Source organism: Myotis myotis, unplaced genomic scaffold (genome assembly GCF_014108235.1).
Source record: "Myotis myotis isolate mMyoMyo1 unplaced genomic scaffold, mMyoMyo1.p scaffold_m19_p_8, whole genome shotgun sequence".
Taxonomy (NCBI): Eukaryota; Metazoa; Chordata; class Mammalia; order Chiroptera; family Vespertilionidae; genus Myotis; species Myotis myotis.
In genome coordinates this window covers 43,856,129-43,873,028 of record NW_023416390.1, presented here as the reverse complement: position 1 = coordinate 43,873,028, position 16,900 = coordinate 43,856,129, and the positions used below count along the sequence as shown (strand labels likewise).

The 16,900-nt window shown below is 40.3% G+C and overlaps 1 protein-coding gene across 3 annotated transcripts in view; it reads right to left on the bottom strand.

Moving 5' to 3' along the window:
- Positions 1–16,900, bottom strand: part of CHN1 (chimerin 1) — a 159,019-nt gene that overhangs the window by 17,288 nt on the left and 124,831 nt on the right. For all 3 annotated transcript variants that reach the window (XM_036320021.1, XM_036320022.1, XM_036320023.1), the window contains one exon: positions 8,660–8,744. In XM_036320021.1, coding sequence (XP_036175914.1) covers positions 8,660–8,744 — 85 coding nt within the window. The remainder of the gene's footprint in view (positions 1–8,659; positions 8,745–16,900) is intronic.

Below are 16,900 nucleotides of genomic sequence, written 5' to 3'. Positions count from 1 at the left end.
TTTTAATATCTAAAAATAGAAAGTTATTATTTATTACTACTATCATCTCTAGCTTACTAATGCCAAACACTATTCCAAGTGCTTTATATTTATTATTCCATTTAAACTCACAAAACTCTATGAAATGGATACTATTACTCTTCTCATTTTATAAACCTGACAAAACTGAGCACATGGGTGTTAAGTAATTCACCCAAGGTTGTGTGTTTACTCTGTAGGGAGCTGAGATTCAAGCCTACAGTGATTCTAGGGTCTGTGATTATAACACTACACTCTATTGCCTCTACTGAAATTATTCCTTTGCTTTGTAGTTTTACTGGGTTGTAACTTCTAAGATGCTAGAACCCAAATATTTTCTAGTTAATATTTATTTTAAACTGGAAGTAAAGAATAGAGGAAAATGAATATTTTATTAAATTAGACTGAAGAGTGATAAACCATAGCTAAATAATCTATATATATAAAAGCCTAAGTGACCATTTGACCGGTAGCACACTGACGACCCGGAGGGCAGATGCTCAATGCACAGGCATAGAAACATGGAACAGACTGATGAATCTCAGAGGGAAGGGGGGAGTGGAGAGGGGGGGAGAGATTAACCAAAGATCTTATATGGATACTAGAGGCCTGGTGCACGGATTCATGCACTGGTGGGGTCCCTCGGCCTGGCCTGTGAGGACAGGGCAGAAATTTGCAGTCCGACATCCCCTGAGGGGTCCCAGATTGCGAGAGTGGCCTCTAGTTTGAAATAAGTCATTTTTATGTTTTCAAAACATAACCCATTTGTTTTTAAGTTAATGAAAATCTGATGCTGACATTATGTAAATCTGAACAATGTGGAGTATATATTGTTTATAACCAGGTCGTAATAAAAACACTGATATTCATACAATGTTGTGACAACTGTCTATGGTCCTTGAACATGCTTTAGTTTTGCTTGCTGTTCTGGCAGAGAGGGGAGCATAACACTGACCTCATGGAATTGTTATGAGAATTAATAAACCAATGCATTCAGGTGCTTTGCATATTATAAAATGTTTGACAAGTGCTGGTGATCAGATTATTAATATGACTTTTAGTAATGCTGCAATCTAGTTATATACAGTAGTAACCATGAACAGACAAGGAAAATTAGCCAAAACTTATAATGGAATTTTCTTTCATTAAATATATAGATACTGCCAACAAATAAGAACCTGAGGTCTGTGGTGACTAAGGGAGGAGTTCATATGTACTGAGCACTTCCATGTGCAAAGACAGGCGAGCTGCAGCGGGAAGCTGAGTGTGCACATGTGTGTAAGTGGGCAGCACTGGAGACAGCACGGCCAGTGGTAACAGTGCCCAGACATGAACATTGCTAAAGAACAGCTTCTTCTTTGAATACATAAAGGCTTCTAGAGCAAAGAGCTCAATCTGTACTATCTGAAGAAATGATGCAACACCATTCTGTATAGTTAAATAATGTCCAAATGAATACATGATTGAAACTCCAAATTCCTCTTTATATCTATGGATAAGAGTTCTGATTCAATATAAGGCAAATCAATGGCAAAATGTCTGTTTAAAAGACCTTGTTTCCCCTGAACATTTAAATACTTTGTATAACTTCTGAAACTTAGAGTTAGATCTAGAATCTATCAGCTGTGAAATTTTGAGTGCGTTACCTAACTTTTCTGTGTAGCAGGTATATAAAATGGGGATAATAGTATTTATCCATTATTAGGTCAATTTTTATCTCTTAGGTTAATACATATAAAGTGCTTACATATAAGTAAATTATAAGTATTTACTGTAATTATTTCTGAAACATTTGGAGAAGCTCCTCAGATGGGGTGTCTCAGGCTGTTACACGGCATTGTCATAACCAGCTTATGGTCAGAAGGTAAGTTGAACTCTAGGCCCTTTCTGTTTGTAGATATGAATACCAGGTCCTGAAAAGGACTTGGATGTTTGGGGTTTTAGTTCTTCCTCAACTACACTGTTCTTTTCATTTACATAAAAGTATCTCCAAGTAAGTACATCATTTTTCTCTAGCTGCTCTTATCAAATTTGGGGAGTTTTCAGCCACTAATTTTCAAATATTTTTTCTGCCTCTCTTTGTCCTCTTCTGGGTCTCCAACACACAAGTTAAATCTTCTGTTATTGTCCCATAGGTCGCAGTTCACTTTGTAAAATCTATTTTCTCTCGTTTGAATTGGATAATTTCTATTGATTTACAAGTTCATTGATTCTTTCCTCTGTCATCCCCACTCTGCTACTGAGCCCATCCGTGAGTTTAATGATTTTTCAGTTCTAAAATTTCCATTTAGTTATTTTTTATAACTTTATGATATTTTCTATTTTTTCATTTATTTCAAGGGTGTTTTTAATTGCTTGTTGGAGCATTTTTGTCATAGCTGCTTTCCTTGTCTGACAATTCCAACATCTATACTGTCTCAAAATCGGTGTCTGTTCACTGTCTTTTTTTTCATCTGAGTTATAAAAAAAAATTATAAAAATTATAAAGTATAATTTTGAACTATATTCTGGATTTTTTGAGTGTTACAAGACTCTGGTTCCTATTGAAATCTTCAGGATTAGCAGGCAGGTAAACTGTTTAGATGTAGAATGTACATTCTGGCCTACATCCTGGCTTACTTTTGGAGGCCATGGTTCCAACGTCAACCTAGGTTACAAAGCCTTTGCAATGCTTTTGCAGTGCCATTTTGCCTGCTCATTTATATGCCACCCAAATGGAAGGACTCTACCCCACATTCTGGGGAAGAGGGAGGGCCACCACCTCCTACTTACTGTAGGGTGGGCATAGGAGTTGGCATTTGCCCACAAACCTGGCTGAGGAGTGCTGTGCTGCAGGGAACTGCAGGGTGGGCACAGCGGACAGAGTTTTGATTACATTCTCAGTCATCTCATTAAAGCAGGTGAGGCATGAAGGCAGGGCTCTGCCCTCAGACTTGGGCTAAGAGGGTACTGCTTCTACTGTAGAAGGGGGTGGGGATGAAAGCCAGGGTCCACCCACAAGCTCGATCAAGGAGGGGTACCACTTCCTTCCTGCAATATAGTGATGGAAGGCAGGGCTCCACTCGGACACACAGGAAAGAAACGCACCCTTGCGATTGCAGGGTGGGGTAGAAAACAGGGTTCTACGCAGACTGCTGCTGCTGCACACCCAGTGTGTGTGTGTGTGTGGGGGGGGCAGTAATGTGGCTTTTCATGGTGTTCACGTGGAGAACGGTAGGTGTGGCTAAACAATTTCTATCCCACTGAACTATGCTTTTCCCAGGGCTTTGCTAGGATGAGCAGGCTTTCCGTGGGATTACTTCTTATTGGTGTCTGTTGGCAATTATGCGTTAGGAGTTTCTCTCGTGCCCAGGCTGGAATACATAGGAGGTTAGAAACCAAAACGAAACCCCAAACACCAGGAGGCAACTCACTGCCGGGTTCCTTGAGTCCTGAGGTCCCTAGTCAGTCTTCCTTCTTTTCTCAGCCCTCAGAGTCTTCTGATAGGTGACGTATATATCTTGTTCAGGGAATTTTGTTATTTTTATTGTGAGGAACAACATGAAACATATTTATTCATCTTGTCCAGAAATGGAAAAACTCTTACATAGTATTTTCAAGGTATAAAAGTCAGCAAAGCGTCCTAATCTAATAATTATGTCGATGTGCCGCATACTGTTTAAGTGTGTACACAGCAGCCACAGATCTAGCAGGAAAGGGCTGTATGTAACAACCTAACCCAATGCCATTTAAGAAAGACAATGAAAGTTACTCAGCCACAAAGCCGTAGAACTGAGATTTCAACACTGGCTTCCTGACTCCCAGCCTGTGGCATTAATGGTCTGATAGTTTTCCCTTTGAATGTTTGAAGTTATCTCCCATTTCAAACATCAGCAGAGTCCTAAGATTTCTGTCCGGATGGGCTGCCCTTTTCGCAGGGCTTTGGCTAGGAAGAGCAAGCTTTTCTTGGGATCACTCTTTGTCAGTGCTTGTTGGCATTTATGGGTTGTGGGCTTTTCTGGTGCCCACATAATTTTTCGCTAATGGCCCAATAATTTGTGCCTAGTGAAAACTGGAAGTGTTTTTTTTTTTTGGTTTTTCTTTTTACAAATATATTTTTATTTAGAGAGGAAAGGAGAGGGAGAGAGAGATAGAAACATCAATGATGAGAGAGAATCACTGATTGGCTGCCTCCTGCACACCCCCTACTGGGGACCTAGTCCACAACCACGCATATGCCCTTGACTGGAATCGAATCTGGGACCCTTCAGTCTGCAGGCTGATGCTTTATCCACTGAGCCAAACCAGCTAGGGCAAGGATAGTGTTTTTAAACTGGTATTTTTTACTTCCACTTGAGTAAAATTAAACCATGGAACAATATATTGTGCTAAATTTTATAAATAAATGTCAAAGGCCACATTTTGGGCAGGACTGGATAAGAAGTCCTTCAGAAGATGAAAGGATAGGGTAAAGTCATTAAAGTAAAGCATCTTTATACCCTGAAGTTCACAGTGCCATATACTAGCTATGGGCTTGCTCTGAAAATTGCTGCTTCAAGGACCAGCAGTATATCAATTTTCAGTTTGCCATTAAGACTTTATTTGGTTTTCATACTTATTTATTAAAGTCATATAACTCTTATACAGTTCTATTTCTCCCAGGGAAGATCTACACTATAAATGAAAAAAAAAAGTCCATAAAAGATCATTTCACTTGCCACATCTCTTGGTTTGTTGGGTTATTTTTATATTACAATTAAACCACATTTCCTCTCCCAATTATTCAAGTTAATAAGCATAGAATAAACATATGAAAGGAAGAATAAAAAAATTCAAATCACATTTTATTCTGTCCTTTATTAATAAACTATTGATATTACTTAGACTGCTAACTTTAGGCTACTCCAATTTTCTTGGGCTTGATTTCCCTAAAAATGTAATGTATCCTTTATCTAGAAAGCACAGAAATATACTTTTTGAAATAAATAGCTGCTATTATTCTATTGATAGCATTAAGGGGTAATGTTAATGTGTTTTGAAAGTAAAGATAGTTATTCATTCTTTTACATGAGTGTTCATATTTTAAATAACTGCAAGTAAAAGCTCTATTTTTAAACATTTCTTAGTTGTCTTCCCCCATCCGCCTTGCATGTAGGAGAAGTGGGGGTAACCTATTTCTAATTTACATTAGAAGTCATATAAGCAAAATTAAGGCAAATACCTTGTTCTTTGGGATATTTGTGAAAATACTACCTTTGATTAAAAGGGGCTACATAAAAGTTTTAAGCAAGTCCAATGAATTTCTTGCTGGCTTACAAGGACAAACATAATTTTTTTAGGTATAGTCAATCAGAATAGTAATTAAAATAAACAACATTACTTCCACTTCCTTTCTTCAGCCTAGAAGTTAAATGCTTGTACATTTGAGGCAATAAATACATTTAATTATTAGGAAAAAACCTGCTGCCATTTCCCTTAGGGGGCTGGCAGTAATGATAACACCCTGAAAGAATACAGTCACTTTAATCAATAACCAATACTAAGTTGATATGTCTGATATAGAACAAAATTATCTGGCTAATTTCTTAGAATATTCCGGTAAGGCTAAAATGAAAGCAAGTCAGGAATGCTGGTGGAAGTCTTTTTGGTGGCAGGGATGTTTGGCTATCTCAATGAGTATATAATAACTAGAGGCCCGATGCACGAAATTTGTGAACGGGTAGGGTCTCTAGGCCTGGCCGGCAATCAGGGCCTATCTGCGGGGCAATTGGGGGCCCCCCACTGGCACCTGCCTTAGCTGGCTTGGGGCCTGTGGGCAGTTCCTGCGTTAAGCATCTGGCCTCTGGTGGTCAATGTGCATCATAGAGGCCAGTCGTTCCACCATTTGGTCGATTTGCATATGAGGCTTTTATTATATAGAATAATAGACACTTTAACCTATAAGCTTACATTTCATAAAGAAGGGAAAAGTGCTTTGGGAAACTATTCTATCTGAGCAATGACAATCCTTTGAACTTTACTTTTAAAGACCGCCTACTTCAATCATAAGTATTTTAGTAGGAGGAGCACCACTGCCAAGCTGCAGTAGATACTCCCCTGTAACATCACTTTGCTCACTGTAAAGAAGGGAAGGGAGACGTTGGTAGAGGTTCCTACTATGGAACCTTGTGCTGAGGGGTTTGGAGAAGATCATGTCTGTAATGACTGGTGTTCTCACTTGTCCTCGTCGGCTGTGCAGTGCAGTGCCTAACAGCAAGCCTCCTATTAGCTGGATTCAGTCTGATTCCCACAGCAACTTTTTCAGTCTGTTGATTGCACCACCACCCAACATTTTATATAACGTTGTTTAAAAAAAAAGAGATACAAAATTACTGCTTTTGGCCAACACTCCTTTAAAAAAGTCCTTGCCTGGCCAGCATGGCTCAGTGGTTGTGTCAACCAATGAACCAGCAGGTCACGATTCGAGTCCCGGTCAGGGCACATGCCCGGGTTGCAGGCTCCATCTCCAGGGTGGGGTGTGCAGGAGGCAGCCAATCAATGATTCTCTCTCATCATTGATGTCTCTCTCTCTCTCTCTCTCTCTCTGAAATCAATAAAAACCTATTTTAAAAAAATTCCTGACAAGTCTACCTTGATGGAGTTTAAAAAAAGAAATCAGAACGAAGCAGGCTCTTAGGGATCAAAAGCAATAAATACATCTCTTTTCCGACAGGCAGTAAGCTGCCGGTTTTCTTTGGAAGTGGTATCTTTAATGTGCGGTAGCTAGTGCATTCATTTCCTATTGCTGCTGTAACAAATCACCACACACTTGGTGGGTTAGCATGAGTTTCTCCTCTGACAGTGCTGGAGGTTACAACACCTGGGCTGGAAGCAAGGTGCTGGCGGGCCCGTGCTCCTTCTGGAAGCTCTCGGGGAGTCTGTTTCTTTCCTTTGCCTTTTCCAGCTTCTCCAGGCCTGCATTCCTTGGCTCCAGCCCCCTTCCTCCAGTTAACCAGAGCGTGGCTCATCTCCCTCTGATTTCTGCTTCTGTCCTTACACCTTTCTCTGCCTCGTCTGCCTCCCTTGTATAATGGTTACACTGGGCCCACCTGACAATCCTGACACTACCATCTCAAAATCCTTAACTTCATCAGAGTCCCTTTTGCCACAAAAGGTAACATATTCACAGGTTCTGAGGATTAGAAAGTAGGAATCTTTGGGAAGCCTCTGTTCAGCCCACCAGTTACTTCTCTCTGGCTCTTTAAATTCTTAATTCTGTGCATTCTGTTTCAAATAAAGTGATGGCTCAAAGGTCAGGATGAGCCACTTTATATCTAAGAATCCCACTATCAATCCAAATGTAATTAGTTGTCACGGAAATCAGAACTAATTGAAATCCCAACCATCCCCATTTTAAAAAAACGAGCTGACTTGTTCTTATATTACACATCAATATGGTCCAAATCACATAGACTAATGCTTTTAAGCACAAGATGTAACATAAAATGAAAAATCTCCTCAAGGCTTTTCTTTCAATTATAGGATTATTATAGCTATAATTTTGAACTACTTTAGTCTTAGTATACATTTCTAATGTTAATCTTCATGCTAAACGACATGTAAGAAGGCAGTTTTCAGTTTTACAATTTAAATAGCAGAAAGAAACTTATATGACCAAACACTATGTATTTAAAATTTAAGTGGTTATCTTTAAGCTTATGCCAGAATTTAGAGCAGTTTGAATAAATGACCAATACTCTGTATAGTTGTTATATACAAATGAATTTCACATGATGTGAATAACCACTTATTTCATAAAGCATGATTATTTCTTTATGTGCAAATCTTAAAAGTTTCTAAATTTAAATCTAAAAATACTGTGGTTATGCTTTATACAAAGATTTGGCATATTCAACACTTTAAAATATCACAAAACACTAGTGACTAAGTGGTTTTTCAGAATTTAGTAACCCTCTTCGAAGACAAATTCAGATTTCTAAAGCTTCAACTCAATTTCACAAAAATTTAGTAAGGACAATCCAGCTTAACAACTTATCTTTAAAATTCCATTTCCAAGGCAACAATCATCGGTCCCTGTAAACTGTTTTTAAAAAAATCATTTTTATAAATTTAGTTCCTGCAACATCGAAGACAACAGTTAAATCTAACTGCCTTACTTATATCTCCTTTTATCAGACTTTTTGAACAAGCTGACTTCTCTCTTTTTAAAGGACTAATACCAGATCCCTAGTCTGTTGTTCATTAAGTACAAGTTAAGGGCAAATAAAATATCATTTTCCTAAGTGGCTGCCTGAAAATCCGGACTACTGCATGTGTGTTAAGGGCAAACCAGGATCTAGCCCAGTGATGGCGAACCTATGACACACGTGTCAGAGGTGACACGCGAACTCATTTTTTTGTTGGTTTTTCTTTGTTAAATGGCATTTAAATATATAAAATAAATATCAAAAATATAAGTCTTTGTTTTACTATGGTTGCAAATATCAAAAAATTTCTACATGTGACACGGCACCAGAGTTAAGTTGGGGTTTTTCAAAATGCTGACACGCCGAGCTCAAAAGGTTTGCCATCACTGATCTAGCCATTGTGTATAACAGCAAATCTCCTTCAACGCCCTCCTCCTAACTCCTTACTCAATACAGTGAGAGGGAAGAGCTCTTACCTGCACATTTCACTCCCTGAGCAATGAGGCCCCACATGAAGTTGGCACAGTACTCACACCAGTGTGGCCCTCGGAACGTGTGGACCTGAAAAAGAGTAGCGACAAAGTGGCCAGAGGGAAACAGGCAAGTGAGGAGGCTGTTTCCTGTAAAGAGCTGATACACATACGAGCCAAGGTTAGTACCAAAGAGGCACGATATGGCCACATTCCGCAAAGCCTTAGTTGAGTCGAACTGACAAGCAGTTAAAACTTCTTTCCTCTTTGTCTTAGACATGGTGGTAAATCACACCAATATTCTGCAATTTACTTTTGAAAATAATTTCTACATTGGAGTTTTGCAGCTGTTCCCTTCACAGTGAGCAACCCCATTTGCGTGTTATGCTGGCGTTTTCTGAGCTCTGTGGCATGCAGGAGGAGGGCGAGGAGCCATGTGCAGCATGTCTGAGTCCTGGGAAGGGTTTTGCCGGGTGATCCACCTTCTGTCCCCTGTGACCACAGTTAGGGCCACAGATGTTGAAGGTGATACTCAGTGACTGGTCACGACTGAATCATCATAAAGTGCCAATTTCTGTTCAAAATTATTTGATACTTATTATGTTAAGAAAGAGACTGAATGTATTTTAGGAACTACAGTCAGTCAGGAACCCTGTTTCAGCACAGGAATTACTCAGTAATCATTCCAGCTCATAAAGGTTACACCGCATTTGAGTTCTTTATCCCTCAGGAAGGAACCCAAAAAAGAAAGGATTCCAGGGCTAAGACACCTATAGGTTTTTACTACCAGTTAATAATGCAGATTTTTTAATCAAAGAAAACATGGTAATTTCAAGAGAAACATCAAAAGTACTTTATTCAAAGTAATGTCCATCGCTAACTACACATTTCCCCATCTTTCAGGTAATTTTGTGGATACTGTCCCAATAGAACTTTTCTTGTTTTGAGGCAAACCATTCAGAGACCCAATTTTCCACTTCTTCGTACGTTTTGAAGTGCTGCTCAGAAAGTGCATGTGCCATCGATCGGAACAAGTGGTAATCTGAAGGATCAAGGTCTGGTGAATACGGCGGGTGGGTTAATACTTCCCAGGCAAGATCTTTTAACGTGTCTTTAACTGGTTTTGAAGCGTGTGATGGTGCGTTATCACGAAGCAAAACTACTTTGCCATGTTTTCTGGTATTTCTGGTCATTTCACGATCAAAGCGTGATTCAAATTGATTATTTGTTGTTGGTAGTGATCAGTATTAATGGTTTCACCTGGTTTTAGAAGCTCATAATACACCACACCTTCTTGATCCCACCAAAAGCAGAGCATTGTCTTCTTTCCAAAGAGATTTGGCCTTGCAGTCGATGTTGATGGTTGACCTGGATCAACCCATGATTTTGTGCATTTGGGATTCTCAAAATAAATCCACTTTCATCGCCAGTCACAATTCAATGCAAAAAAGACTTTCTTTCGCCCTAACCAGTTTGGCTCAGTGGATAGAGCGTTGGCCTGAGGACTCAAGGGTCCCAGGTTTGATTCTGGTCAAGGGCATGTACTTTGGTTGCAGGCACATACCCATTGGGGAAGTGTGCAGGAGGCAGCTGATCGATGTTTCTCTCTAGTCGATGTTTCTAACTCTCTATCCCTCTTCATTCCTCTCTGCAAACAATCAATAAAATATATATTTTTAAAAAAGACTTTCTTTCGTGCCATTGAAGCAACATTTTACTGATAACTTTTCAATTTTCCATTTGTCATTTGTTCAGCTGATGTGGCACCCATTTTCCTTCATTTAAAATCTTTCCCATTGCTTGTAAACGATTGGAAATTGTTTGCTGAGCAATGTTTAATCTTTCTGCAATTTGTTTTTGAGTTTGACATGCATCTTCATCCAATAATGCTTGTAATTGTTGGTCTTCAAACTTTTCGGTTGACCTGGACATTCTTTGTCTTTCACATTGAAATCATCACTTTTAAAGCGTTTAAACTAGCGTTCACAAGTATCTTGAGATGGAGCATGTTCACCATAAGCTTCCCGAAATATACGATAACTTTTTCTTCAAAATAAAGTAATGAATTAAAACTTCCCACAAATGCTCTTTTTTTTGCCACGAAATTCAACATTTTTAAGCGTAAAAGTATCTATGCTGCTAACAACTTCAGCAAATTTGACATATGAAGTTTTGATACTGTCAATGCAACAAAATAGCATATATATTAAATCACATATATATCAACATATGTGTAACTCTATCTATTGAAAAAAATCCGCATTAGTAACTGGTACACCTAGTATGTACAGGAAAGAGAAGCCATTCTACCTTAACTCAGGTGAAAAAGTATTGGACAAATAGGAAAGTAATGAATCCAAACCCCAAACATTAGAGAATAGAAAAAAATGATTATCAGTAACACGATAAGATTTCTGAGCAAATGTTGGCTGAAAATACACTCAAGAAATAAGTTTTGTGTGTGTGTTTTTTATTTTTTAAAAAGGGAGAGGGAACAAAGAAGCCACTGAACTGTATCAAATTACATTTACTTGAGATAATTTCTTATATATATGATTTCTTCCTGCAGAAAAACAGCAAGAAGTGCTGTTCACAAGAGCGTGAATATCAGAGAGTGACTATTTGATTCCAACATAAATATCTGCTGAAACAGCTATTGCAAATAATGAAATTCACAGGGAAAATGGTCATCTTTACTGCTGTTCTATTTATGTATCAAATAGGTCTTAGAAACCAAGGCAGTGCTTTTTAAGAGAGATATATTTCTTCAAACTTAAGATGCTACTGAACATAAGACTTACAGTAAATGGAGGTAGGGCAAAAGTTGGTTTATAGTTTGTATGGAAAAATAATACAATAATTAATAAATAATACAATAAACTGTTTTGCATACTCACAACTGTAAATTTACTTTTGCCCTACCCTGTATATTCCATTTAGAAAAACCATGTCAGTTAAATTATGACAAGCCACTGATTATAAGATAAATGTCAATTCAGAGGTGTTAAAATGACACAAAAGTACATATTAGAATCAATGAAATATGGTATACCAGGTTTCAAGATACTACTCCTGGAAAAATACCCATATATGGCTGCAATGGGTAACCTGGGGTTCATTCCAAGCAGGTATGTGCTCGTAACTGTGGTTATTGCCAAGTGAGCTTGAGTACTAAGCATCGTGTTGATTTTGGAAAGAAGGCACAATCCCTTTTATGTCTTTGACGGGAAAGTGTCAGGAATGCAAACACAGTTGCTTCTGGATTGTTAATGATGCTCAGAGTCTGCAAATTGAAAGTATTTCCTGGAGTTCCTGAAGCAGAGTCCAAGATCAACATTCAGATAGACTGGGATGTCCTTGTGTTCGTCCATATTCCTCTGAGTGAATGAAACTGGATAAACTATGCAATCCTGCTTCACTCAGGGGAGAATGAGTGAAATAGATAGCTTTGACTCATAAAAAAGGTTAGAGAATCCACACCAGGGGACCTCAAACTTTTTAAACAGGGGGCCAGTTCACTGTCCCTCAGACCACTGGAGGCCGGACTATAGTTTAAAAAAAACTATGAACAAATTCTTATACACACTGCACATATCTTATTTTGAAGTAAAAAAACAAAACGGGAACAAATACAATATTTGTATTTGCATGTGGCCCATGGACCATAGTTTGAGGACCACGGATCTACACTAATAAAAGAGAAATATGCAAATTGACCGTGCCTTCATGACGCCCACCAGCCAATCAGGAGTGCATATGCAAATTACCCCAATAAAGATGGCAGGTTAATTTGCATACACAGGCATGAGGGGCCAGGACACTTGCCTCATTGCCATGGTAATGAAACAGGCATTCTGCACTGCCCCAGTTGCTTGGGGCCTGGCCTCTGGGCAGCGTTGGAAGGCGGAAAGGCGGCTCCAGGCCAGAGCAAAGGCGGAAAGGTGGTTCTGGCCGGAGCGAAGGCAGTGCCAGCAGCCAGGGGAAGGAAGGCCCGTTCTTGCACAAATCTTCGCACTTCGGGCGTCTAGTCTTATATAAATAGCTATAGACCTGTGAGGTTATTTTTAGGGAAAGTCTTTGGGATGCAAACTGGCTTCTCAGTTGCCAGATCTCAGGGTAGTCCAGTCTCACCTAACTTGGTAAGGTTAATAAGAAGGGACTGGAAGCCCCACTTCTGTACCTGTCCGTTAAATCATGATTAAGGTCTTAATGTTACAATGGGAGCACAAAGCAGAGTAGATCACGTGAACTTACTTTATAAAGGGCTGTTGCAAATAGCACTGAGATGTTATGATAGAACTAATTCTCTTCCTCACCTTCACAGAAGAAGTAGTGAATGTGGCATTTTGCAAATCTTGGCACATTTCTTCGTATTACACCCCTGAAGGGTGTAACTGTCCAAGCAGGCCCAGTGTCCTCTAATTAAACAATCATACAAATATCTCAGAAAGCAATCTTTATAAAATTATACACTTCCTTCTTGGACAGTTTTTATAAAGGCATCCTGAGCAATTTATTGTTGTTTTTAATTTTTTTTGAAAGTTGCTTACATAGCTCTCCAAGAAACTGTTCTACAAATTAGCACCAAAATACTAGAAGCTTACAAAACATCTGTTTTTACAATAGGGTTTACCTGAATTCTCTTTTGAATTTTTATATCTAAAATTCGTATTTCTTAAATTTTGTTTTGTGACCTCTATGGCTCCATGACTGGATGGCATTAGCAAAAAACCTGAATATTGCAGCCTTTTTCTCTTTTTTATTTCCTTAGAGGTCATCCAAACAGAGACTTCATTAATTATTTTTATTACTCATAACACTTAAAGTGATGACACATCCAAAGATACAAAGGATATTGGCTCAAGGGATGCGTTGTAGGTTTCTCCCTTTAAATACACTGCAAGAAAGCTCTACTGACAGCGCCTACCAAGTGTGAAGAAAGCTGGGGGAGGGGCACTCTTCAGACTTGAAGCAGCCCACGGGCTTGAGTAGGGTCAGCCAGGTGACCCACGGGGTGTCCCTGTTGGCACATAGGAAAGGCTGGGAGCTCAAAGGCACAAAGCATGAGCGAAGCAATATGTTTGGAGAATTCCAAGGGAGGGCGGGGGTGGAAATGACTGGCATGGCAGGAGATGGGAGGCAGACAGGCCCTTTTCCATGCCTACAGATCTATACTCTGCCTAGTGAGCAATGCAAGGCCACTGATGATTTTTAAGGAGAGCAACACAGTCAAGGAAGGGGGACAGGCTGGAAGAACAGACTGCGTCGGATGCTATGGCAGTGGTCCAGGGAATAGATGACATGGATCTGCACGTAGGCAGTGGCGATCAAGGGAAAGAGATAAAGAGTTTTTTGGGAGGCAGAACCCACAGGGTTTGGAGATGGGAAGCACCTGGGCTAACCGTTACGGTTTCAGGCTGGTGACCGGGAGAGGGCGAGAGGTGATGGCATTAACAGAAGGAGCAAGACTAGAGGAGCAAGTCTGGGAGGGAAGCTGTCAGTAGAGCATTTCTGCAGTGTATTTAAAGGGAGAAACCTACAATGCATTCCTAGCCAATATCCTCTTAATCTTTATATATGTCACTACTTAAGTGGGTATGAATAGAAATGGAAGGGAAGGGAATAGCTGATTGAAGATTTCTGGGAAAGAGGAAGTAACTACCTCATGGAGTAAGGTTTCTGAAGGTGTCAAATGGAGATGGGATCCAGGGCAGAGGGATTAGCTTTGAATTAGAGGAAAATCACTTTCCCCTTCTCTGAGTTCAAAAAAGAGTAAGAGGAAAGAGGATGGCTTGGAGGAGTGTGGGGGCCTGGAGGCCAGAAAGCTAAGGAAGGAAGTTCCTAGTCTCCATGCATTGGCACATCAGTTAGGTTACTAAGCAAATGAGTTGGGGAAAGTGGGGAACAGGAACTGGAATGTGCCAGAAATTCAGAGCTAGGCTGCTGGACTTAGAAGCAAGTTTCCTTCCTGAGGGATACTAAGTCATACTGTAACAGTGTCAAGTGCATTAAAGAAAAAGTGACAAATACTTTCTTATTAAAAGGGTGATTGTGCTAAACTGGAGCTTTAAATGTTTTATTCAGCATGTAGTCTTACATAATCAGTGATGTTTATATCACATATTTACCAATTCATAAAAAGATCGATTGGACAAATCATACACGGAGAAGAGCTCTTGGGCTGTCCTGCTCTGTCCAGCACCATGGAAGCAGGTGCTATTCCTGCAGACGAGGCTTGAGGGCACTGATGCCCGCCGACAATTTTGTTTACTACTCATGGTTGTATTTTGATTACCTGTCTTAAAATGACGAAATCAGAATGTAACTGGCATTCAAAATACAATAATTAAAAGATCAGAAGTTGCACCTTGGAGATTCTTTCTGCTTGGGAGGGTGCTAGGAAAGAACCAGGGTGGCATCGGGAGAAAGGAGGTCTGGCGTGGTCTCCAGGGGCTCCGGCCAAAGCCTGTGACTGAGAGAGAGACTTGCTTGGAATGCCCACCATGTAACAGACAGCCCGTGGTGATCTGCAGCTGGTCCGCGTTGAGGGCATGAAACCACTGATGTCGTCCCAACAGACACAACCAACAGGCAGTCGTTAAGTAACAGTTTCCATGTATCATTTAAATAGAATTTTTATTCTAAATGGCCCCCAATTTGTATGTTTTCATATGTTTGTCTTAGTTTTCCTGTCTCTTCTTCTCCAAGGCTGTCAGCTCTTTCTCTTTCTCCCTCGTTCCCTTCTCTCTTTCCCATTCAATGAATCTTACTGTGAATAAGGAAATCTGATGAGAACTTTGCTAGCACTGGATGTAAATCAGGAAAATCTTCCTCTTGAAGGCCTTTAAAAAAAACTTTACCCCTTTGCCACCTCCATCCAACTCCTACCCCCCTTCCCTCCAGCCATCACCACACTGTCATCTGTATCTGGTTTATGCATACATGTTCTTGGGGTAATCCCTTGGCCTTCTTTCATCCAGTTCCCCACCACCTCCCTTCTGACAGCTGTCAGTCTGTCCCATGTATCCATGCCTCTGTTTCTATTTTGTTCATCAGTTTATTTTGTTCATTAGATTCCACATAGAAGTGAGATCTTTTTAAAAAAAACACACAAAAACAAACTTCTGGCTTCTTGCCTGTGTTTCTGATAGTTGAGGCTAACGGGCATATTCTTGTGATGACTGAGGTATTAATAGCATCTTTATCCTATGACATCCACTAGTCTTTGTTTCTCACAAGCTGCCTGTTTCTGCTGTTTACTGTACGACCTTAATAACATACACTGCTTTATAAGGCGGGAGACATGGCTTCCTTTAGAAATACCACTACATCTTCCTTAGAGGTATTTAAGCAAATCATTCGATCAATTTATTGAAAAAGGATTTCTTTAGGGAGGGTGTTTTGGTGAGGTAATACAAAAGGCCATTGGCTTCAGCATAAAACATTATCAGTGCAGTCAGGGGTGGTCCTGAGAGCCAGGCAGCCTTGTGAGTTGGCCACTGCCCTCTTTCCTAGCCACCTCCAAAGGTTTTGGTGCATCAGTGACAGAGCACCTGGCACGAATTATACCTTCATGAACAAAGGGCACAGCAAGGAGTTTTAAAGCCTCTTCTCTTTGCAACTGGAGGAAAGACAACTTTGTTACCATGACATCTGAGATTGCTTTTTACCCAAGAAGGACTCCTTTCAAGTTAATCACCTTAAAAATAGAGATGAAAGACTAGCTTCATTAGTGGACCCCGAGTCTGTCACAGAGAAGGCACTGGCTGGAGTGGGCTGAGAAGGACAGACAGAGAGACGGGTGGACCAGTGAGGGGCCCCCGTGGCACAGGCCAAGGGTGTGTGCCTCCTGGGCACTGACCCTAGTAAACACCGGAGCCACTCTCAACCGGAACTACTGTTGTACCGACCAAAACCCTGGCTTTTGCTTCCCCTCATGTTCCTGACATTCACATCTCCAGCCTGAACGTCAGTAACAGAAACAGCGGAAAGGAACTGCATGTTATGGAAAGAGAAAAATCAGTCCTCCTCGTTCTCCCTTCCGTAACACTACCTCTAGAAATAAGCATGAACACACACAGCCAAGGAGACTGCCTGCAAAGCTGCTGCAAATGCAAATCAAACCAGGTTGGAGGTGACAGGAACACTGAAACGGAATTTTGCCTGGGAAGGTGGGAATGCAGTTCGGCTGCCGCTCTTCACTCCGGAGGCTCTGATGAGTCAGTTCTGCAGCGTGGTATTGGGCGA